Consider the following 25,714-nt stretch of genomic DNA (forward strand, 5'->3'; position numbering starts at 1 on the left):
GTACGTACGTACTCACGTGGGTACGTTTGTTTGTTTGTTTGTACGTTCATCAATCCATTCATCCAAACTTTATCAAAAGCGAGTGAAGAAATCATGTGCTTATAATGAGTGCATGTTGATATTTACAGGAGCTTGTAATTCCATGTATACTAGGCTTTGTTTAATTTGATTTTTATTATAGCTGTCATCCATGTTTTGTTTGTTTGTTCAGCTAATTCTGTATATTTCTCGAAGGAACCCATGGTTTTTTAATTAAGTAACCATGCGCAAAGAATATTCCATGCTTGCGATTTCAAATTCACGAGGTGCCACCTGATTTGTTCGGATCCTCGCATCGAAGGTTCTCTGGCCAATCAAAGAGCATGAAGCAATTTCGAGGCAAAAAGTTAATCTACAGTATCTGCACTCGCTCGCATTAATTTAGAAACATGGATGCTTTGTACCGTCTTTGTTAAATTCCGAAATATGAGCATGCGTATTGGAACCGAGCTTGGTCTTATGCTCTGAAGTGTGTCAAGCGTTGGCTTATACGCTAATTTACATGTTTAGAAGAGTGAATCACTCTGGTGAAGTCGGACGGCTATCGTAATTAACAATCAAATACCGGGTGTTTACGTTGTTCTATGGGTGTGGGCCGCGGCGTGAGGGCGTCTCCTTCCTGGATTTGCCTTGAAGAGCTGATAATGTTGCTTTTGCCAAGTGTCCATATCTTTGTTGGACACTTGGCAAAAGCAACTAGAATCGTAGCTTAAGCTAGTCCTGTGTGTGTGTGGAGAGAGAGAGAGGAGAGAGAGGAGAGAGAGAGAGAGAGAGAAAACACACAATTCCTTGGTGTATGTGTAGGAAATAGGCTGTCGTACCATCGCTCTGTGAAAACGTTCCCATCAACGGCCTTGTTTCAGCGGTCGCACACAATAAATGAACTGTAATTACCGACAATTTAAAAGTTTTACATTTAAAAAGCTAACCTCAAGACTAACAAGGCCTATGAAACAAACTCGGCACACGGACAATCGTGCGCATAAAACCACAGAGACACTATAATATATGTATTAAACAAGGCGTTGACAATATAGGCAGCATTAGAGTGGACAAGTTAAAACCGTGTATTTGTGAGAGATAAACAAATAAGAACTTCCTAAACAAAAAATATCCGACGGGGACTGGAATCGTTTTTTGTCTCGATAGTGCTACATCTAAGCCAAGTCACCACTCTCAGTCCCTTCGATTGAAAACTTAAGTGGATAATCTTCAGTTAAGAAAGAATGAAAACCTGGCGCAGCCCGGGTCTTTACTGTGTGACTTTGGCGGGTCCGGTGAGGGTGTTCCCCGGTACCTTGTTTGTGTGAGTCCGCCCGTATTTGCGTTTCCCTTCTTCTGGGGGTTTCTCTACTCTTCATTACTTTCTAAGGTAACGTTGCTCTTTTAAAAAGTGGGTGTTTACTTTGAAACTTGCCGCAGCAACTTTGTTTTTGTTTTGGCCGGGTTACTTTTCATCCTGCCCACCACAGTCTAATGATGGGCGATCACCAGCGCTCTTATCTCGTCAACACGGCGCTTGAACAACTACAAAGGGTTCCCCAGTCGCGAATCAAAAGCGGCACGATTACGTATTCGCCGTGCATCAGCTGAGCACATTTTTTCCCAACGCAAAAAGAAATAATAAACAAACACACCGATTGTTTTTGCCTGTGTTTCTCGGTTTGTGTATCTGTCGTCAGGGGGAAAATCACAGTTTTAGAGTGATAAGAGCAGCTGCCTCGCAGTTCGGGCTGTTTTATTCTCAGAGACACGTTTGAATCGAAGCGTCTGTGCGCCGAAGCAAGGGCACGGACCTAGTCCAGGGGTATTTAGCTCGGTGTGAATAAATTACACAAAACTCATTTGTTTAAAGTTGTTCAGGCTTTTCCAGTCCATTTGTCGCGTTAAAAATATTCCGCAGTCGGGCTTCATCCAGCTATTGTGCCGAGCGGCTATTCATCAACGCCGGTAGAATTGAAAAGGGTGGTTTTCGACACAGCTGCGGGTATCACTTGCTTTCGTCAAACACCGGTTGACCGGGACGGAAATGCGATAAAACCGGACATGGATGCGTGGAAACGTGCTTCACACTTGCTCGTCTGCTTGCTCTGAGGGGATGGACAGCCTCGTGCTGCGGGAAATATACTCTGCAGGGTGAGGAAGTCGGAGTGGGAAAGTGAACCTTCCGCGATTGGCCAATCAGAAGTATGGTTACATCCTGAAATAGCGTTGACCCTTCTCAATAGTTGTCGATCAATGAGATTGGGAGAGCGCACAAAAAAAACCCCGAGTACGTTTTTTAAGCACCCGGTTGATTGTCAAACGAATCAGCCTCCCCTCCCCTCTCATTATTACACTCAAACTGCTGTACACAACAGCGATGCTCAGCGAACGTCGGGCATTGTTGGAGCTGAGCAGCCCTGCGCGCACGCCGTGAACTGCCCGACTTAGCCGTCGCTTCGCCCGACAAACATCCACAAACCAGTTCGCTACATCACAGGATCCCAAATTTGTGACTGTTATTATGAACTCCACATCGCTCCTTGATGGGAATGGACGACGCTCGCTATAGCCTCGAGCACCAAAGCGAACCTTCACAGCGAACCTTCACAGAAAGCTGGGGACGATCACGGAAGAACTTCACTCCACAGAAGGACAAACGACACGAAAACGGCCTTTGAAAGGGTAGGGGAGACACTGCGCTAAGTTCCTGACCGACAGCTTCCACTTTCCTTGGCAGTTTCAGCGCAAAACCAGCGCGCCAATCAAGTCAACTCCACCTCTCGACCGTACCATAATACTCTTAATCAATTGGTTCTTCCACTTGCTCTCTCATCTTTCTCGTTTTGCCTGGCTAGTGTTACCGGCCTCACTTCAATTGTTTGCTCCATAGCTGTTTACACACCACGTCCGTGCATCTATACACACCCTCGCACACTACCACTGGATTACCGAGCCTCCCCCTGATTGTTTAATTATTTTGTCGGGCTTTAATTCCTTCTCTTTTCCCGCTTTTCTGCCGCAGACCATGCCCTTATCAACCGGGAGAACAAGCCATGTCTGTGTGCGGGCTGCGAGGGACGCATTTTGGACCGATACTACCTTCTGGCCGTGGACAAGCAATGGCATATGCAGTGTTTAAAGTGCTGTGAGTGCAAGTTGAGGCTGGACTCCGAACTAACGTGTTTTGCCAAGATGGGAATATCTACTGCAAGGAAGACTACTACAGGTAAGCAGCGGGGTGAACGAACGGTTCGCCGTTCGGTAGCTTCTTGTTTTTCTGCGCTGGTTTGACTAGATTTTGACATTGATTACATTATGCAATCCCGTGCGAAGATATATACGCGAACTGTCATTCACCGAGCGAGTATCGAACTCCCGAGCTATATAGTTCAACTGGTTGAGTAATTGTAACTACGCTGACATACTTCGTGGTGTAAAATCGGCGGAAATCGTTACTTTTGCCTGAGCAGCCACGTTTTAACTAGATGGTGTGATGAGTAAGCTCTTGAACGTGAGCTCTGTGTCATTTGTGACCCATAAACTCCCACACGTTTGTATATTCCTTGTAGTTCAGAATGCGTTTAACGCGTTATTCCAAACCAGTTCGAAACTTGACCGGTGGTTTCGGCCAAAACACGACCATGTACTTGGCGATAAGTGAGGTGATATTGTCCTGTCCGAGTGGCCCGTTTTATTTTTGTCCATTTAAGCGATACTACTATTAATACTTATATTCATAAGCTGAGCACGACACAATGTGGATTAAGCCTTAATCGCGAAACAAGTTGCATTTTACGCAATACATTAAAACTTGCCTGCGTATAGTCCTTTCAGACGTGGCATGGCCGGCCATGCTCTGTGCGGCCCGGCCCGGCCCGCCGTGCGGACAAGCAACGGCCGAAGACGTCCCGGATTTCTTCGATGACAACTATTTTATCGTCCCGAACGCCCCTTCAATAATTTGAACATTTTATAATTGAACCTGCTAGTAACGATACCTCTCGAAAATCAATAATTGAAATAAAAATCACTTTCGTGAAAACCATTCTCGGAAGTGACTAACACAACGTGGCTATAACAGTCACTCTTAACGTCGAGAGCAATATCTTTACAATCTGTAATACAATATCTGGCCGGTTTTTTTAATCGACATTTGTTTAAATCGGGCTAAGTTGTGTGTATGATATCGTGAAAGTTGGACCGACGACGACACAGAAGTGTTGATATCAATATTTCGTCGCTGATTGGCCGGACATGACGTCAGAACCGAAGAAAAATATTGAGTTGGTATAGTGCTACAAGTATGATGGTCGGGTCAGTGTGTTCGAGAATAAAATAATAGCCATGCCTCTTAACTCGAGCTGTGAACTGTACAACTGTAAAACAGCGACAATCATATCATTCATCCGCTGACTTTCACAATAACCTCTTCAGAAAAGTGAATTCATATTTGTACCACCCGTGGCGGCTTCCCTACGAAATCAAGGCAAGAACGAGTCGGGCGATGAGTCACATTGCATTTTGTCGCGACATCACTCCCCGCCAAAAACGACGATAAAATTTCAATTCTGTCTCGGGCTCGTCTGCCGAAGACGAAGACACTGCAAAATGCATTCTGAAGTGAGCTCCGAAACACTGCATTGCTGCAGCCAACAAGCATCCAGTTACGGCTCACTCTCGACAGAAAACTTAGAAACTTAAATTAGCTTGTGCTTCAAATTACCGCTTCTTTCATAAAAAATGTGACGTCAGCAAAAAACATTCTTCAATTTGCAAATCTAGGAAAATGGGCAAGCATGCTTATAGCATCTATTTTTATCATCAGTTCAAACTTCCTACTCATGTCTCATGTGGGGCTTCTTCCTCAGTTTTGGCCACACACATGATCTCTTGAAGACAATACCACTTTCTGTCGTTTTATTCAGGCGCGAAAAATATGAGCGTTCTTGTCTTCCTTGTCGTTTTCCCATGCGTGTTTCGGGGGACTAGTGGCTTTGCGTTTCCGCCTGTGCTTCACACCAAACAGGTCAAAACACAGGAAGGGCGAACAATGAACAATCTTTTTTTTTACAAACTTTTCAAAAAAATGTGGGTGTCGTCAGCAACCTCGGCAGATTTCAAAATTTCACGAGGTGTCACCGACGGAGGAGGTAGGATGTTTTGTGAAAGCGACATTTGTTACGCGGCTAGACGCATCGGCATTGGCGCCTTTATCAGGACGTTACGTCAGAAGAAGAAATCCACAACAATAAATGACCTTAAACGACGAATACGAAAAAGACACGATTTACACCAGTCAGACTCAAAATCAATGTTGGCCACTTTAGGCTGTCCGTGTGTTGAATACGTTTGGCTCTACGTTGGCCATATAATACTACCAGATTTCATATTTTAGTGAAGGCTTTAATATTTTCATGTCAAATGTTGTTTTTCCAACTTACCCTGACGACCAATAATTCAATTTTTTAAAGCGTCTTTATTTAAATTCAGATTCATGTAAATCGACTCAGGCAGTCTCAGACAAATCGCCGCAGCAACACAAATTAGAGTAAAAAAACTTGAAGATGGTAATTCACGAGGGAATAACAGATAATATCCGGGCGGACTAGTCAATTATGAGATTTGCATCATTATTTGCGAGGATTTCTACAATTTTGTAACCGTAACATTTGCAGCGTCTTATTATCCGCGTTTAAACAGGTAATTTGTACAACGCAACCGCCGTTCAATTTTTTCCCCCCAATGACATGGTATCATTCTTAACGTTTGATGACGTCACAAGCTGTCATCCAGAGACACTCGCGGATTGATATGCCGTACAACTTTATCATTTGCGGTGATTTCTAGTCTCGCCAATTGCAATGTGTTGCAAACACTTTGTACCGTGCTAGTTGCGTCAAAACGGGCGCCTCGGTGGATGTCGGGGAAACGCAAAACTTTCGGAAGCGAATAACATGAATATCAAATTTGCAGAATTAAAAAACACGTACATATTGTTGGCTCAATTTGTCCAGAATTAGCAGTTTGCCGTCATAAAGAAACGAAAATTAACAGAGGAAGACGGGAAAAAGGAAGCCCCTGGCGGATATATAGAGAATAAAGTTTGCTCCTCTGACTATGGAAATAACATTTTTCTGTGATACACAAAGTCTACACGAGACACTTTCAAATACTTTATGTTTCACTAAAAAATCGTTGCAGGGAGCTAGCGGTTCACTGACAGTTACACCGTGATCAGTCGCGCTGTCCGAACGGTAAAAAGCCACAACCGGAGGCACTCGAGTCCCAGTGTCAATAGAGGCCAATATTCAAGTAAAGGCGCAAAGAAAGTGTTTATTTAGAATCTGTCACTACGATCACAAGTGTGTGTTTAGACGGCTTGGAGCGCCTGGACGAGTGCACTAAGCTGTTTGCATAGCGGGACAGCCACGCGGAGAGGGCCCGGGCAAGCGAGATCAACGACCGCTTTTTTTTCTTTCTTTTCTTTTTCTCCCACGCAAACGCGTCGGAAAAATACCTCATGAAATATTGAACATGTTTCGGGTTTTAAAAGCAATGGATCAAGTCTTTTTATCAATCAAGCAAAGAACGCCAGAATCGATTGGGCGTTGTAATTCCATTGTGAAACAATAGGTACTGCCAATGTCGCTGTTGTAAATACTGGAAACACGTGACAGGGTTCGTAATAATTCATCTGTGTTCTATTATTTTCGACTTGTCGATATTTGTTTCATGTGGCGTTTCGATCCCATATTCCTCTTAGCCTATATTCAAGTGGTCCATGACTGCATAGAGAATGGACACCCCAATATCTCCTCCCTTGCCCTCACCGCCTTGATAATTTATGTGTTCATAAAGCAATGACATTTCCGACTTCAATGAAAACAGCCACCCCCCTGCCATTAAACCAAGAACATCTAAGTTAATATAGACCCAAACTCGCGGCCACTTAACCGATTTGTTGGGGTGCTTAAGTGATGACTTGAGAGAAAAAGAGTTTTGTCTCGTCCAGTGCGGGGCAGTAGCTATTTGCCTCGTTTCGCTTGAATTCAACTGTTTGTGCAACGCGGGTGTCACTCGGTCGTGGGTACCAATGACGCGACGTGTTTCTCTCAAAGTTTATGTTCACATTCTACAAAGGATCTCTTCACATGCTTCTTTCAGTGTGTCCAAAGTTGTCCAACAAAGAGGTGTGAAAGGCTTTCTTAAAGCCCGGAGAAGAGATGAAAAGTACGGTTTTTCCACACGCAGGCATACTTCAAAACTCACCCACCGAGTCTGCTTTCATGATATAAATTTCCCCCTTTTCTTCTCACGAGAAAATCTCAATTTTGTTTCCAACATGTTTGAAAAGAAATTGTGCAGCAATGCCATGTTTTCGCACGGTGGTCTTGCCTAAGAAGAAAACAGTAAAATAGATTTGACTTCTTTTTTTTATAGTTTTCTCTGACTTTTCCACACAGGCGTTTCTCTGTTAAAAGATGTGCCAGGTGTCATTTAGGAATTTCTGCCAGCGAGATGGTTATGCGTGCCCGTGATTTGGTCTACCACGTCAGCTGTTTCACGTGTGCGACTTGCAATAAGCCGTTGACCAGCGGCGATCACTTCGGCATGAAGGACGCCATGGTCTACTGTCGCTGTCACTACGAGACTCTGCTCCACACGGAGCATGCCATGGGCTCAGCCCGTACCAGAACAGCCCCATCCCGGGCGCGTCGCCCCAGCCCACGCCCTACTACAACGGGGTAGGCGCCGTGCAAAAGGGGAGACCGAGGAAACGGAAAAGTCCGAACCTGGACGTGGATTATCACTCTACTCAAGGTAAGACGGCGAGTTTCCATTCTCACACGATTTAAAAAAAATAAACCTAACAATTTTCAATAAAACAGCCACGAAGTAAGATGGACATTAATACTCTCAGTACTTGTATGCTTTGTCCACAATTTTCTTATGCAGTCCTGGGATAGAAATGGTTAATTTGAGAAATGTATTGCTCGTAATTTAATTGATTTTGAAATAAGAAAGAAAGTACCGTAGATATTCTAAATCACTCCATAAAAACATTGATATTAGTGTAATTGAGAATACCAGGGACCACAGACATAAACTGTAAAATGTATGTAACTGCGCGAGTTTGTGCACCACCTTTTTCTTTAAAATATTAAGAGTTTAATATTCAAGAAAAAGAAAGTGCTCTTATAATATCCACAATCATGTTTTGTATGCATCCATCATAACACAAACTCTAGGACTCGGGACGAATTCCTATACTAACCGGTCCGACAGATGACACTTGTGTGCGACAGTCTGTGCTATGAAAGGTGAATCCGTCGCTGACACCAAACAAATGTCGACATCGGTCAAACGTTTCGGTTTAAGCATCATATCGACTCAAACCTGTCGCAATGCCTTGCTGTGCTGGTTTGAATACTGTTTACATTTGCGACGGGAAAAAAATAAATCCGGAATTAAGGAATTGATCAACGATAAGGACGTTCAATGCTTCATCGAACGAAATGAAGACAAGGATATCGAAATCGCGACAACTGTGACACCGTTTTTACCGTTCTTACGGCCTAGAGATTCTGTTTTCTCCGGTTCAAAAGTTGAGCAAGAAAGCGATATATCTATACCACTCAAAGAAATCTCAGGATCTGACTCCTCAAAATTCCCACACAAACGCCATCCCTGTATCTCGTTATTTGTACACAGTATAGATGACTACACTTTGCATTATTGAACACACACTGTCGACAAATCAGTAACTATGACACGGTGATTTCTTTTCATCATCATGAAATCGAAAAAAAAATGTCATTTATATAGTCTAGTCGTATATATTTTTTGACAAGTTTATTCAGAACATTTCTCATTTTACGCTTAAAGCCAAAAAGGAAAATCGACGGATGTGAGTTTTCTTTGAAACGTTTAGTCATCATGCGTCGGTGTTTGTGCATTTGCGGAGTCCGTCAATGATTTGGACATTGGCTTTTTTGATCTCACATTCGTTCAGGTCTATATTTATCTTTCATCGCTGCCAAACGGTCAGGGCTGATATCAACTTTTCGGGTGGACTCGAGTTGTTAGTATATTGTGTACGGAAACCACCATCACATACCTGTTACAAAAAAAAAACGTATTTCAGGCGTTTAGTAGGCCATCTTTCGTCCATCCATATCGTTGTTAGTTTCTGTTGTGTATTTGAGACTGAGAAAATTCAGGATTGTTTTTGAAAAAATGAAATATGAAGAACGGATGGTCTCCGTATGTGTTGGCAATATTGAGATTGACGCAATGAATAACTTTGTCCTGTACGCAACAGTTGTCTTTTTGCAGTCTGTACAACTAAGTGATGTTCCTATCCTGGTCACCAGTTGAGTTCTTTTTACGGATGTCGCAGACAGAGAGTTTAAATGGTGTGTTGTTCAAGTCTCGACCATAAAAATTACCGGTATGCTATAACGTTGTATGGGTACAATAAGTGGCACAAAATGTGTGGGCAAGAGCACAGCGTTGTGTTGTACGGTACGTTGGGTTCTTTTGATGTGGAGTGTCGCTCAATATGTGATTATGGTTGACCCGCCGGGTCAGGGTGACAGCCTTTGTGGAGGAGGGGAAACAGATGGATTTTTTGTCGACAAAGGACGGCTAAAAGACGAGATGAATCGCCAGGGCGTTTGGGGTTTTTTGCTGGTGCTAGCACCGAGCTCCGAATGCATGCTTTGTTCGACGCTTCCCGCTCATAGTGGCAAAAACCGCTTGAAGTTTGTACTCCATTCCTCTCTCACCACCGTCGCCGCGAGAGAGCATTCCACATAAAACTATCATTCTGCTTATGTGATTGAAAACTCCCCGAGTGTCACTAACTTGTAGTGTAGTTAACCAATTACGAGTCGGCGCGGAAGTATTGTCACAGGCAATCATCAAAAGTGACAGGCACCGAGCTAACATCGCCAGTTTACCCACCTTAAACGTGTGTACCTATTAATTTTATTACACCGTCTAATTGAGTCGTGCTCTCTCCGTATATTACGGGCCCTGCGTTCGTTCTCTTCGGAGTTGCCCGCTCGATTTCCGCAGAGGGAAGTGCTCGGTGTGTCGCGGCCACTTTTTCATTTTACCATCTCCCCCAGCCCCCGGGACCCCAAAAGCAGCTGTAACCCATTTCTGGAACTCCCTTGGTCCGTCAAGTTTATACATATGCGTTGCATATGTTGACAGTGTCGAGTATATTTACGTTCATCGCTGGAAGCAACTGACTTGAACATCATGCTGCTTTTTCGAACTCGGCATTCAAATGTTTTTTGGAGGCCACTGAAAAAGAAAAAAACTACTCTAACCATATTCGCATGTCGCGCTAAAGAACAATGTTTGTTCAAATCGGACTAAGCTTCGATTTTCTCCCATTCAGCGAAGATAAACCAGTTTCAGCGTGGATTAAGATTCATTATACGCCATTCATAAGCAGATCGGGCCGATTTTCGTGCCCTTGCTCCCCTTTGTTTTTTGTCTTTACACGTTTGTGTGCGAATAAATCGGTCTTGGGGTAATACGTGGCCATTGAATTTTCTGAAAGGCCGGGCAACAAGGAGATTTCTTCCCCTACGAAAATAAGAAAAGTGAAGAAAAGAGCTTGGCTGTGTATAGTTTGGCTGCTTTGGACGACTCCTCCGAGTCAGTCTTGTACTCGATACGAGCATGGACGGTTTTGTACCGCAAAAAAAAAAAAGACGCTCACGACGTTGAATCAAGTTTTCTAGTAATCGCTCGATACGCGGCTACTCCATGGAATACTGTGATGTTGTTACTCGCAACAAGAAGAGTCAATTAACGGCATAGTGTTTTCCAATGTATGCCGACAATGGGCGAGCCTAAGATCCTCGAAATTAAGTTTGGTTTTAATCAGTGCTGGCTTTTGTTGGTAAATTACGGTGTCAGATTGGGAAAACAAGGCCGCGAAGACACGCCGTCCACTGCCGCAAAACCGCCTTCTTTTAAACGAGTCGAGTTACGATACCCAAATAGTTGCAATTTTTCATCATTGTGTGATCAACAATTAAATCATCATACCTCTTATGGATAATATGGCATACCGGCTATAAGCAATAATATTCGTAATCATTGCGACCTGCCGTAAAGATGGGCCGTAAAATAGATAAATGTCGTGATAAGATCAACGCGAGGTGTAAAAATGACAGAAAGGGGGTTAAAATGGGAAACTGATGCTCCAGGGATATCGACATTGTCCGAGTTTCCTTTCTGGCGGCCCGGAGGAACTGGCCATTGTCTGCTAACGAACTTAATGATGGCATATTATGAGTAAAGGATGACCATTGCGAGCCGTCAAATAAAACAGTCACTTTTTCATCAATAATTCCACGTGCCGAGATGCGCATTAAAGGAGGCGAGAAGACCGTCAATCTTCAATCAAGTGGTCCTAGTAATTGCCTCAACCCTCTTCAATGTAATGTTTTTTACTCAGCGCGGATGAGTAGCGTAAACGTGGGGCGTTGTTATCACATGGGGTCTAATTCCCGCCCCTCCCCCTTACAAAACAACACAAATATACAGAACAATTAATCAGTGAGTAACATCTTAATTTCCTTAGCGACTGTCAACTTTGAGGGGGGAATATAGTAGCAAGACACCCACCCAGTCTTTCTGGAAGTTACGGTGTCCGTACGCGTGCGCACAGCCATTAAATGCCCATAGAACGGGAAGCGGTCCCCTGAGATTTACTGGCCCTTGTTTTGTGTACAAAACACTTTCGTCGAACAAAAAAGAGCTGTTGAAAGACGACGATAAAGTCTGGCTGTATGTCAGATGCAACTTCCTAATGCGTTTGATGTACACAGCATGGCTGGCTTGTGTTCTTCTGTTGCCCAGCATCGACAATGATTTTTAAACATGGGTCTTGACTGGGTTTTAATCGTTTTTTAATCAATCTCTTCGCATGTTGATAGATATGAGGGAAATTGGAATTATCGGCTTCCTGTTTTACCAACCAGGCGACCTTCATTCTCATTGCCCGTCTATCCCAGATCACAACGTGCATAGTTTTCTTCAAGTTTCGGAGGTAATGGAGGCGGGAAGGGCTGGGGGGGGGGGTAAAAAGCACCTCAGCCTTGATGACAGTTTATTCTCAAAGTATAGTCGACGATTCAACGACCTTACCCGTCGCATTAAGAGATACGAAGAACAGGACAGCGCCGTTCAAATCGAACTTCGTCTTTTCAGTTCTAAAGGGACTTTCTTTCGGATACTATTTCTAAAATAAATTCAATACAGTAATTCCCCCGATAATAAATGTTGTTCCTTTGTTCTTTTGTGGGATATTTCCGAAAACCTTTTCTTGTCGACGGAATCACTATGTCCCGGATCCATACATACAGTTCTTTAAAAAAAACGAGAGTGGATTATTTCGATCCCACCTCTGAACAATCGGTGCAACGTTTTGCCGGTGCCGAGTGAATTTCGAAAGTGTTTATTTTGCCGCTTTAAAGATCACAGTTGTCAATATTGGATCTGTTAAAATAACAATACTGGAATGTGTCTGCTATAGTCATTGTAGCCTTACACCGGCGTAAAATGACTGGATATATCGACATGTGATGGACGACGTTGAAAATTGATAGGTCAGTCCCATTCAGGCGCTGTAGTTCACACTTTCTGAAACAATAAATCAAACGGTTTATATTCGGACTTGTTACTTGTTTTTAAACGGCGCTAAATGCCCAAGAACTTGAGCTGGCTCTTCGGGTGTAAGAGACGATTACCATAGGCTTATCTTTTCCAATTGTTTGCACACACGCGTATGTACTATTTATTTGCATTCGTAGAGTGTTTTTGCCGTATATCCCTCCGTAAACATGCCCATGGCTGTCCAACTTTACGCAGAAAAAAACACTTTCGTCTCATGATACACTCCATCAGCTCAGCAGAGTCTACGTGTACCGACATGGTCATTGTGATCACAGCTTCACACTCATGACTCCTTCCATGCTTTTGTGGGCTTTTTGTAGGGGGATGGGGATTGTTGTGTAGGTATATAAGAATAAAGAGATAAACAACAGAGAGCTGCCGATGATGACCCAGAATATAGAGATGGGGAAATGTGCACGAAAAGGCCACGTGTGTGTGTCTGCTTATATGCCACGCGCATGTCACATTCTGCCATATAAACACAATTGTGTACAGAAAAAGTGTATGTATTGGAAATGTACAAGATGCACCGACGAAATGTACAATGCTGTCACGTATCCTTTCCTTTCATTTCATTTATGTGAACAACAACTCGTCACAAAATAAACAGCAAGACCTTGAAACCTCCGTACGGAATATCATTTTCAATAAAATATTCATTGAAGCTCCATGAGCAGTTAATTTTGATACTTTTTCTATTATTTCTGTACTGCTTATAAACATCGTTTCTCTTAAAATTCCAAAAACCATCTCTGAATTTTAGTCCAGGTTAGATTTCATTTGTCAACAATATCATTACATAATATACGATGTGCTGTATTACATGGGCCAATAATAAGCATTTCAACGTCATTTCGGTAGAAGTTTTAAAATTTTCTTTTTTTCTGGAACAAAAGTTATGAGCATCTGTCAAAAGTTACAAGTCTTGGCCCTTCAAATTCTTCTTCGTGTGTACAAACAAACAAAAACAACATAAACGCGGCAGTAAGCTTTGAGCCTCAGTTCTTCCTGGTCCGGTGAAGATCCGATAACACATATAGCACCCGCGCCTGTATTCTGGGTTTCGCTCATTTACATTTTGCTGAGTCATCTTTGTCAAAATTCGATTATTTGAGGAAAAGAATAAAAAACACACTGCAGCATGGCTACACCTACCAATAAGTCAAACAAATATACCGTTAAACGTTATTTTAATTTTTTTTGTCTTTTTAATCAAACTTTTGATGTTAAATGACTCAGCAAAAACTAAATGAGTGAAACCAAAGTAGATGGGTTGTATTTACAGTCATGTTATCGTCGTACAATTCAATACGCGCGAAATATCTAAGTACGGTAGCCAGGCCAGGTTGTGTTCGATACAGGCGATACATGCGCTAACAAAATGCCTTTTGAGTTGCGCAGTACGTCACATTGCCTGGAGGAAATTTTACTTCTCCAAGAATGGATTTTCAACTTCTCCTAGACCGGGAAGAGTTCGGTTTCCACGATGTTAGACAGGGCTGATGCTGGTAGCGATGCCTCCCGCTCGATCGTGTTACTTGGGACACCATGTCCATTTCAGGCCCACCCCAATATTCTAGTATTGCTCGCAGACAGCCCCAGTTAGCAACGGTGACGTTTTTGAAGATGATTTTCGGCTCCCGTATGCAAAATCTTAAAGCACGCCTGCGCAGTATGAACCGCAATTGTTGTGACATTTGTTTTCACTACTTGCACCATAGAGTCTTATAGAGTCCATGCTTACACCGGCCCTCGGAGTGTTTCTCCTGGGCTAAGCTCGTTAGACATGAAGGGTAAATATGATGACACCTACGTTGATCTTTTTTCTGAAGATACCAAAATGTCCCAATAATCTTGCATACGGTATAAAATCACCATGGTTGCGTAGAAGCAAGTGCATGCATAATGTGGGCCCCGTCTAAAGTTACCCATGTGGGTAATTTTACGCGCTTTAAAGCGTAATCTGCCGTGAGTGGAAAGCGTTTGACGTTGGATTCCAGAGATCTATATTGAGCCGGCGAGAGACTTATTCCACGCTGCTTGACTCGAACTCAAATCCCTTTTCTATCGCAAACACTTCCGTTGTAGATGTAAAATCGCAGCGGGGGCGAGATTTCACTTATCGGGGTCTCTTGCCCAAAACTCCGCCAATAATAGGAGCGCGTCTGCCAGGCCCCAGGCTTGAAACTGTCCGCGGTGTTCAGCTCGACAATCCGCCGTGCCATGTGTTGTGTGATTATGTAAAGTCCAATACGGCAGAGTGGTTCTGATGAAAGCAACGTGTCGCATCCCTGTGTGGCAGTTGAACTTTAACAAAGGTCAAAAGTTTTCTGCCGAAGTGCCCGGTTTACGCCCCTCCTTCCAAAGTTATCGGACCGTCAACCCACCGGCTAAGCCGTCAATGGGGAAATTATGGTGATTTTTTCTGATTGAGTGGCACAGAATAACTTCTTTCAAATCCCCCTCACCCGGCGTATTGGTCCAACTTTACAACTGAACTCGACTGGAATCGACTTAAAGTATGTGAGTAAGGGGATTTGAATTCCACCAGAACTTTTTTCAAACAGTTGTTTACCTACGAGTGCTTTCCCAAAAGCGACGTAACAGAAGGACAAATAGTTTCAGTGTTCCTGCGACTCTTTGCGATAAAAGTTAACTTTACAAATAGACATTATTCTGGGATTGGTTTCCCCTACGTAAAGTGAATGTTGACAACAACAAGATTATCACACACAGCTCGAAACAATTAGCAATACAGGCTTTCGGCCCTGCCAAACAGCAGACAGGCTGAACGTGTTGTCTTACAGACAAAGAGGTAGGATACAAATTTAAACGTTACCAGCAATATTAGCGAAGATTGAGTATTCGATATATCGTTTCCTTACAAGCAACAAATTCCCCGTGGTTGCACAGTTTTGGTTCGACGTGTAGCTCATTATTTCGCTAGTTGAATAAACCAGATGCCACCATCTTCATACACCGGAGCTGAATTTAAGTAACCAACGTCGGGGATAATTTGGTCAACGTTTGAGAGAAAAGAGAAAACGTGATTAAGATTTTGATCATATTTATCATTCACTGCAGGTTTATTAAGTTCTGGGGACAATGCAAATTCACTGACGAGTAATGTTATTTGCTATTTAGCGCTGAATCGGAAAATTCAGACATGCACATATTTTCGCCTCCATAGACAGTCGGTTTCCGCAGTGGAATAGGCTGTTTGGGAATGTTCAGACGCATCCCCTTATGATGCTTAGATACAATTGCAGATGGGAGATGAATGAATGGAAGGACTCGCTTTGAACCATGGGATACTTCGACAGTGACATGATGGATAAGAGAGAGAGAGTGTGTGTAAGATTTTAAAGTGTGGCTTTGACAGATGTCTGTCAATCAGTTAAATTGCCAGAAATGATTAAACGGGTAATTAGGTTCAATGCTCAAAATGGGCGAATGAGCCGGGGCAAAATGGACCAGAGAGACGTGTCGGGCAGACAATCAACAACCCAGCGGTCGGTCAGCGAATGGGGACGCGGCCCGAGCTGCGACTATTCGAACTTCTAGTTTTAGTCCGCCTTGACGGGGAGGACGTGTACCCTTTGTGGCTGAGATGGCGTGTAGTAAACTACTTTTCAGAAAAATAATCAGGATTACGGATTTTCAGCAAAGGACACCAAGGGAGCCTAATTTGTCAAGTCTCGGCGACAAGACAGCGCGGACGTCACGCCCAGCTTCGATTCTGAACAGGAAGTCCAGTCAAGTCAAGAAGAGCGAGCCCCAGGTTTCGTTATCAACACCGAATTCTTCCTCAGTCGGGAGTTTGACCACCACTCTCCCTCGGACGTTTACATTTTTTCACCCTGCATAGGCAGAAAACGCGGCATTCCGTTGCGTAATTGAACTTTTTTTGAAAAGAAGCAGCGAAGCTTGGTTGAAGTCAGTGGTCCATGAGTCAATGACAAAAACAGAAACATTGAACTGACAACGACTTCTTTCAAAAATAAATCCGAGTTATTTAGTTGATCACTCATCCAGAAGGGAACAAGACATACCATCGAAGGCCGAGCATTTCTTTCAAAAAACCCCACCGAAGTTCATTGTCTGCATGGCTCCATGGCGGTGATTTATTCACAGATTTTTGTCAGGGCAAATCTAAAAACAAATCTTTCCTTCGAAACAGATGCTTGTGAAAAGAATGCCTTGATCAGAAATATTTCATTTGATCATACACATACACACATACATACATTCATACAGACAGACACTGCATACACATACATACATACATACATACATACATACATACATACATACATACATACATACATACATACATACATACATACATACATACATACATACATTCATACTTACATACATACATACATACATACATACATACATACATACATACATACATACATACATACATACATACATACATACATACATACATACATACATACATACATTCATACTTACCTACATACATACATACATACATACATACATACATACATACATACATACATACATACATACATACATACATACATACATACATACATACATACATACATACATACATACATACATACATACATACATACATACATACATACATACATATATGTGCATGGGACTACACATCTGAAACTTTACCCTAGAGTCGTTCAAGCTAATACTCTGTGCTACTTAAACATCACAAACGTCGCCGCGTTTTATGGTTGTTTCAAACAAAAGTATTTGACATATTGCTTTTCGCAGTAGATTATGCTTGAAGAATTGTATAACCTTATTGAACCGTTCCATCTACACAAATCCAAATCTTAACTTGTAGCTACCAGACTCTCAGGAGAACTCTGATGTTGATCTTAATGCTTATCCGGTCCTCCACTTTAATTTTGAGAAAGTGGTAAAAGCGATTTGTTACTCTACAAGATAAATTAATTTCATTCAAACAGGAGAGAATTTCTATCAGATTCTTGATTGCTTTTGCGGAATTTTATTAAAAGACTTTAGTATGAAATCTCGGGGCCGCTGGGATCAACAAGACTGGGAGTTTTACGTTCTATCTTGTGAGTGCGGCGACGGCTGTTGACAGATCAGGGAATGAGCATCGCTTTGGTGTTCATAATTGTTCTAGATCGCTGTGATGACTTTATAGATTGAAGTGATGGCGAGTGTGTCGAAAGGAGCTGCGTTGCGGCACGGGTAGAGGGCATGGTATGTCGAGAAGGATGTGGAGATGGCGAGAGCAACGGTAATACATGAGTATATATATATATATATATATATATATATATATATATATATATATATATACTCTCAGTCATCATACATACATACACACTGTCATACATACGCACAGACATACCCGTACATTCATCCATCAATCCCTCCATCCACATAGATACATAGATACATACATAGATACATACATACATACATACATACATACATACATACATACATACATACATACATACATACATACATACAAACATACATACATACATACATACATACATACATACATACATACATACATACATACATACATACATACATACGAGAGGCGGACGTCAGACGGGCAGACAGAAAGAGAGAGGTGCGGTAATGTAGTGAATAATAGAGGCGGATCTCGCTCCAGATACAATTGGAAAAAGTCGAAACTTGAAGAAACTCTGAAGTTTTGCGGATAGTGTGACTTTTGCAAATATGGAGAAGTACTGCGTAAAATGAGCATCACAGAAAAGCCAAAACAATCCGAGAGGGGCACCATGGGGGGAAAAAGTCACTGGAATTTCCAGTGAAACATCTTGTGTGCATACGTGTCCATAAGCCTATTATTGTGTCACACACGTGCAGCGTCAGATACTAAAAAAAGTTTGTTGCGATTGTAGAACGCGCGTGTGTGTTAATCCGTAGGCGAACTCTGATACCTTTCGGTGTTTTTTTCCTAATCATAATTTTACAATGGATCTGCCGCCACTTATCATCAATGAATTCATTAGCCACGGTTACTATAAAAGAGAGCTTTCTACATCATGTGTAGAATAAACGTTTACTTTTTCTGGTATCTGTTTTTTTTCTTGTGAAATTCTCCTTCCATACAAACCCATGGAGTTTGTATGATCAAGTTTTCCATTTATATGCCACAGGAGAAGGATGCGATATTGCATGATAATTAAATCCACTCGCACTCACTACCGCGCGATATCACTGACATTTGGGACGACTCTCCATCTGGACGCGAAATGATACATTTCTAAATTCCACTTCAAGACGTCGTAGGTTCTTTCTGACTGATCAGGAAACTGATCAATTCATTTAAATATGACGCTGTTTTACCTGTGTCTACAATATAAAACTCCGATACTGTAAACCGTCATTGAAAGGGAGACTAGGCAAATTAATTTTTCATGTTTTTAGTAAGAGGGAACATAATTAGAAGCGATGAATTATAAATTGACTCTAGGTTTTAAGAAGCTACCGGCACGGTAATATTTAAGTGTTTTACCGCCCTACCGCCCCCCCCCCCCACACCTCCAAATGCAATTATTTCTTATTTTAAAAATTATCAGCTTTGGGCCAAAATAGATTTGTTTCCTGTCACGAGGCGCATCACTCCGCTCGTCAAGCCTTTTGCGTCGACTCCTTTTTCCGTGAGTTCAAAAAAGTCCGGATGATAGTGTTCCGAACAAAAGTACAGATAGCAACAAAACTAAACGATTCGCAATATTGTGATCAGGAACAACAGACTCACAGGGATACTGTAGGTGAAACTGCTTTCTCTTTGTACCCACAAATGCCAAAAAATAGCGAGTATTTTGCAATCTGTATGATATGATGTTCTGGTAATTTCATACCAAATTTGTGGTTGGGGAAAATGGGAAGAAAGAAAGAAATTAAACGCATCTCCTTATCGCTTTTCCCAGAAATGAAGAGCGAGAAACAAACATCTCTCTTTTCTTGGCCTTAGCGTTTGTTGGTATACAACTATTTACGCATTTGAACGGATTTTCCTCGTTAAGTTGATGGAATAACGTTGTAAAGTTTGTTAAACTAGATATCAACACAATCGCACATTACTTGAATCCTCGTTGACAAGTTCAAATTCAAACTGAGGTTCGTTTTCAATGAGATGGCGAATTCGTTTTGGATGGTTTCGTAGGATGTACAGCGCTTAAACGGTGTCATCAAATGTCCATCCATAGAGGAAATCTGTGGCTTTAAAAAGTTGGTCTGCACGCAGTTCTATGTTGCTTCATATCATACAAACACATTTCAATCTGTAGTCAACTGCAGTGGCCCCCAGCTCTATACCGAGCACATTCTTGCTTGTAGTCATGAATACGCTGTAGTTAAGGGTCTTCGATTTGAAAATTTAATACTTAAAAGTACACGGCGATACACAACCTTATGGTTTATTCATGGTTTAAAGATATAAATGCACTTAATACAATTAAACACAACGACGTGAAGCTTAAATGTGTAGAAAGAGAAGGGCGTTTAACAGAAAATTTTGCTTTTGGGAGATCGAAATTTCTAAAATATTCAGGACTACGCGAAGTGTTTAAACAGGACCGCACTTGCCTAAGTAGTTCGCGTTTGAAATGTTTCCAAAAAAGCTTACAACTCAACGAAAAAGGCATATAATATAAACAGTATGTGAAAAAACATCTTCAACTTTCCGCCGTCTCACATTGTCTTTATTTAAAGCTTATCCAGACGGCCATTCTTTCCTTTTTTCAATTTGTTTTATCGCCTTTAAGGCAGTGTGTTGATTGAAACTCTAAACCACTCTTATACGCATCTATTGAGCGTTATTTATTTCAATTCTCGCATGACATGGCGTGTTGCCATACACCCGCGATCTCCCCTTAGACCTCGCAAATACCAAGGGCCATCACTCACTGTATTATTATCATCTGGCTGATTTGACCTCTGACCCCCGCATTTTGTTGACATATTTCGGTATTAATACTCTTGATTAAGCACTTAATTTGTAACCGTTCGGTGGGGTTTTATGGCTGAATTCCGAACTGATCCCGGCCGACTTAGCGATGCCAGGCATTGACAGAAATGCGCACATGCGCGTTAGAGTTCAGAAAATTGAATTTTCGGTGAGCATCCAAATCTTCAGCACCGTTCAATTTTTGAAAGAATAGACAAAAATCATCAATAGGGGAAATGTTGTTAGTATAAAATACATATCAAAGCATTTGAAAGCGTATTTCCTATTTAAAAAGCTCAAAAACTGTACCAATTTTGGTGAAATTTTGAATTTTTGTCTCAAAATTTTTGCGCGATATTTATCGTAGAAATTAACGCCACACAAACCTCATACTGACATTCCTCATACTCACTAACATACATTAAAGTCCATGGGAAATCAACCGACATGCATTATGACACTGTCCTTTCTCACTAAAATTCAGTCTCACTTTGTTGGCTTAAAAATGTCAGTATTTTTACCTCTGTTTAGCCGTTCACTGTGCCGGAAATTTGAAATCAGAAAACGTATTTTTAAATCAATTTTTTCTTCAGTTGTACTTTTAGTATTCAAATATCTTTATGGGTGTAGGGAAAAAAGAGGATTGTCATCCATAATAAAAAGCGCAGACATGCGCTTATGGTAAAAATTAAACACTGAAATCAACCCGGATGACATAAGTGCTAACTTTCATCTGAGCATCAGCTGTGATGCTTTCAACAAAGATCACGGTGTCAATCAAATTTGGGATTATTTCCAATTTATATTCTCCTTACGTCAAGAACATTTTCTCTCTTTCCGACTAGTGACATTTAATGACTTTTGACACCATTTGTCCCGCTAGTCACCGATCTAAGGTGATCACATTGTCGTGATGACACTCATGAATTTATGCCGCCATTTTTTTCTTATGTCTTAACTTCGTTCAATGCAAGCATAGAAGAATATCATTTATGCATTTCCTGTTCAAGTCCGCTTTTTGTCCGTTAAGGCGGACTCATTCACATGCTACATAATTGATCGTTTGTTCTCATTTCCACTCGAGGCTGATTCTTAACACATTTGCCAGCGGCTCTGTATTGCCTGAAAATCGCGGTTTGTTTTAATCTATACCAATACCCTGAAAGAGTTGTTTTTTTCTAGATTGCACTACTTCTTGTTCGGTGTTAACCCTACGCCAAGACACATTTACATATACACACGCGCATACACACACTTAATCATGGATCGGCTTATCTGGAAGCCGGGGGAAAGCGCCGAAGGGGCATAGTTTTTGATTTAACACCAACATGACATCTGGTTTGTTTCATCTACAGTGACAAAATAGAGGAGTTCTTATTCTTCTTAACCTCATTTACTTATTAAACCTAAGTTAAAGGCTTGCATATAATTATATATATATATATATATATATATATATATATATATATATATATATATATATATATATATATATATGTATATATATATATATATATATATATATATATATATATATATATATATAAATTGATGATATTGCGGATGCGGGCCTCATAACGTTGATACTAGTTATTCGACTGAATTTACCGAGTTGGGATCATCACAATGCACAAAAACATTTTGTTTGTTATTTGCTGTGGTGCAACCTCTCTGATCGACGATGCAAAACTTTTCATGTTATCCTTTCATCCATGGTTTATATGACGATCGATATCAAAGGAGGAAAAAACAAAACCAAGTGCCCCTTCCTCCTTTTTTGGTGAATGAACGAGAGCACTCCGGAACTATAAAATCACGAGCACGGTTCGGCGGCCATTTTGAATTCCAAGTACGGTAACGATCCAAGTACGGTAACGAGTTACGTGGTTTACAAAGCTCCTCAACTCCCTATTAAATATGCGTTAATGTATTTACCCATATTTTTCAAAACAAAACATGTCATGACAGTTCGTCTTAAAGTTTTCCTAAAGTAAAACACTGGCACACCTTCTTGGAGACGAGGGCAAACTGAATAAAGGTTTTACAAGTTCAAGTATAACCCTACAGTTAGGAGAACTGTACAACTACTCCTACCCTGTGTTCTAGATCTGTCTATAACGGTTTGGTAGTCAAAGAGATTTTGGTTGTGTATGCATCAGGGAGCTCTGAGCACAACCAAAGATGCAGATTATCAGGGTGTGTGTGGGGGGGGGGGGCAAATATCCGTTTAACATTCCAGGGAGGGCAATCAGTTACGCTCAATGTGGCTGATCAAAACACAAGGTCGACTTTACAAACAATTGTTTATTGTCCAGACTGTGTCATGTCTTGTACGAATCTTCTTATCAAGTATTCGTCGTCTTAATAATCACTGACGGAAGAGACGTCCAAAAAGGTACACGGCAGAGGGGAAACAATACAATCCTCACATATAGGGCTGATCAGGACAACAATCAAAATGTCCGACCCTCCTCTCTCTCCCTCTGTGGTGTCTTCAAATCCCACCCACCAAGATTGAATTCACTGAATCGATTGGCATTCAAATCCCTGATCGATGGCGCGAACAATACCCCGTATTTGGCTGTCAAGTCGCAACACATCGCGGTCAATTTGCGTATGAACGCGAACGTCCGTATCAAACTCTGGCAATTTCATTGGCGTTGAAAAGTCGATAGTGGATTTTTTGTTATTGAAAGTGGAGCATTTCAGCCAAATGGGTGTCGTTTGTGTCCAATGTACGATTGTGATAGTGGTAGCTCAGTTTGCGTAAAAGAAGAGAACAGATGCGCACAGAAATATTTGTCATATACTTTGTATTATGAGAACGAAAGAAAATGCTTTGGACAGGATAAAAGTGTACGGCGCGTGTACATAGACTGAATCTTGTCCATTTAGATTTGTTAACAAAATGTTTATAAGGTTTTGTAATCGTTTGTTTGTTTGTTGTTGTCTTTTGGTGGTTCGGTATGTTTACAACACTGGGAAATCTTTTGGTTCGAGTTTGACTCCGGTTAACGGTTTACGATTTTAGCTCGAGCGTTGATGTTTCCCCCGTAGTATACTCGAAAAGTTTTGGGAGAGGAACGAGGGCTGACGGTCAGCCTGGACTGGTTCAAAATCACAGCTCAGGCACGCCTTTGTACCTCACGACAGAGAGGGTTCCTTGGGTGTTGCACACAGTTTGGTGTTGAGGGTGAGCGGACTGCTGCACCGGTCAGTGGTTTCTCTAAAGAATAGGTGAATCGATCGGTGAACGCGTTCGCCATGCTGTGAACAGTGAGACGCTCTGAATGCTGATGGCTCGATAGGTAAGGACCCGAGCTGTTTTTGGTCGAGTGGTTTGTAAATGAATCCACTTGAAGATGGGTTTGAGTTGTTATCGGTGTTGAGGACTTTGTTCAGTTGGCAAGAGCGGTCCACGTGTATGTTGCCTTTACGTCAATTTTTATCCGTGCAACAACGTTGGTCTTGGACACCATTTAAATTGTTTTCTATTTTGAAGGCTTAGGATATCTATAACTATTTTCAGTGTCTCAGACACTTTGCTGTTGTCGTTCATCTTGCCTTAAAGCTTAAACATGCTGGCCGGCGTCCCAGCGTTCTGTTCATTTCATGAGAAAAGTGATTTTTTTTTCAACACGGCAACTGTGCACATATATAATTTATATACACTGTGTTCTGCGGGTGATTATCTAACTTTCTAACCATCTACTCAATGAGAGGAGTAAGCAACTCTAGCGTATCCATACAAGACGAGTCCCGAGAGATGCACGAAAGTGACAGCTACCGTGTATCTGTACATTGCAGCACCACTCAGCGATGGCCTCCATTTTGCTCCAGAAATTTGTCAAGAAAACACGTTTTCCTCCCTGCAGGAAATATTTTGTCCAAGATCCAAGCCTTGCCAATCACTCGAAGTTGATGCACGTCAACTTTCTTACACAATTGTCACGTACATCGCGTCTGCGTGATTTCACAACATAACAGTAATAACGATAATTGTATGCCACGTTTGTCTGCCAATCAATAATAAGAGACGACAACGAGGCCATGCCTTGTGCACAATCGACTCAAGGAGCGACAAACTCGACTCAGTAAACTCATCGGGAGTTGTACTTGTAATATTAGTATGTCTCGTAGCTGTCGTCCAGCTTTTTTTCGTGGGCATATATTAACCTTTCACGACACGTTTTATTGCACACCAAGATTATGAAACACTGCTGTACCTATCGATTCTCTGTCAACGACTGTAACCAAATATCAATTTCAAAATAACGTAATTGGATTTGCTGTTAAGTGTTCATTTCATTATCTCTCCTTCTTAACTATATCTCCTCCCTCCCTGTCTGTCTGTCTGTCTGTCTTGTATGTATGTGTGTATGTATGTATGTATGTATGTATGTATGTATGTATGTATGTATGTATGTATGTATGTATGTGTATGTATGTATGTATGTATGTATGTATGTATGTATGTATGTATGTATGTATGTATGTATGTATGTGTGTGTACTATATACGGTGTGTGCCGCCGTCCCCTCTCCCTTCTATTCCTGTTTCTGTCTGTCTGTCTGTCTGTCTGTCTGTCTCTCTGTCTGTCTCTCTCTCTCTCTCTCTCTCTCTCTCTCTCTCTCTCTCTCTCTCTCTCTCTCTCTCTCTCTCTCTCTCTCTCTCTCTCTCTCTCAACGCTTAATCTTGAGCAGCATTGCAGTCAACGTCCAATGAGGTTAAATATCTTCAGGACGGAAAGTTCTTCGGTCGATACTAGGCATAGTTTATTTAGCAAAGTTTACTTTACGATCAGTTAAGAATCTTTTGTTTTCCGTTTGGAATTGCTGACCGTATTTCACCTCGAATGTTTCCTCCGGGACATCTCTGACATAGCTTCCCTCTCCTACAAACTGCAAACATTCCGTTTTTCTTGGCCTGTACATATAATATGTCTAAGCGTGCAATACTGAACAAGAATTTATCATTTCTCAAGACCAGTGTTGTGCTTACCTAAAGCTATAGAAATCGGGGTTTTCA

General features: G+C 41.6%; 1 protein-coding gene across 1 annotated transcript in view; it reads left to right on the forward strand.

The window, feature by feature from the left end:
• Positions 1–25,714, forward strand: part of LOC139113965 (LIM/homeobox protein Lhx9-like) — a 77,703-nt gene that overhangs the window by 33,696 nt on the left and 18,293 nt on the right. The window contains 4 exon segments of the mRNA XM_070675439.1: positions 3,047–3,211; positions 3,214–3,250; positions 7,488–7,702; positions 7,705–7,845. Coding sequence (XP_070531540.1) covers positions 3,047–3,211; positions 3,214–3,250; positions 7,488–7,702; positions 7,705–7,845 — 558 coding nt within the window.

Source organism: Ptychodera flava, chromosome 16 (assembly GCF_041260155.1).
Source record: "Ptychodera flava strain L36383 chromosome 16, AS_Pfla_20210202, whole genome shotgun sequence".
Taxonomy (NCBI): Eukaryota; Metazoa; Hemichordata; class Enteropneusta; family Ptychoderidae; genus Ptychodera; species Ptychodera flava.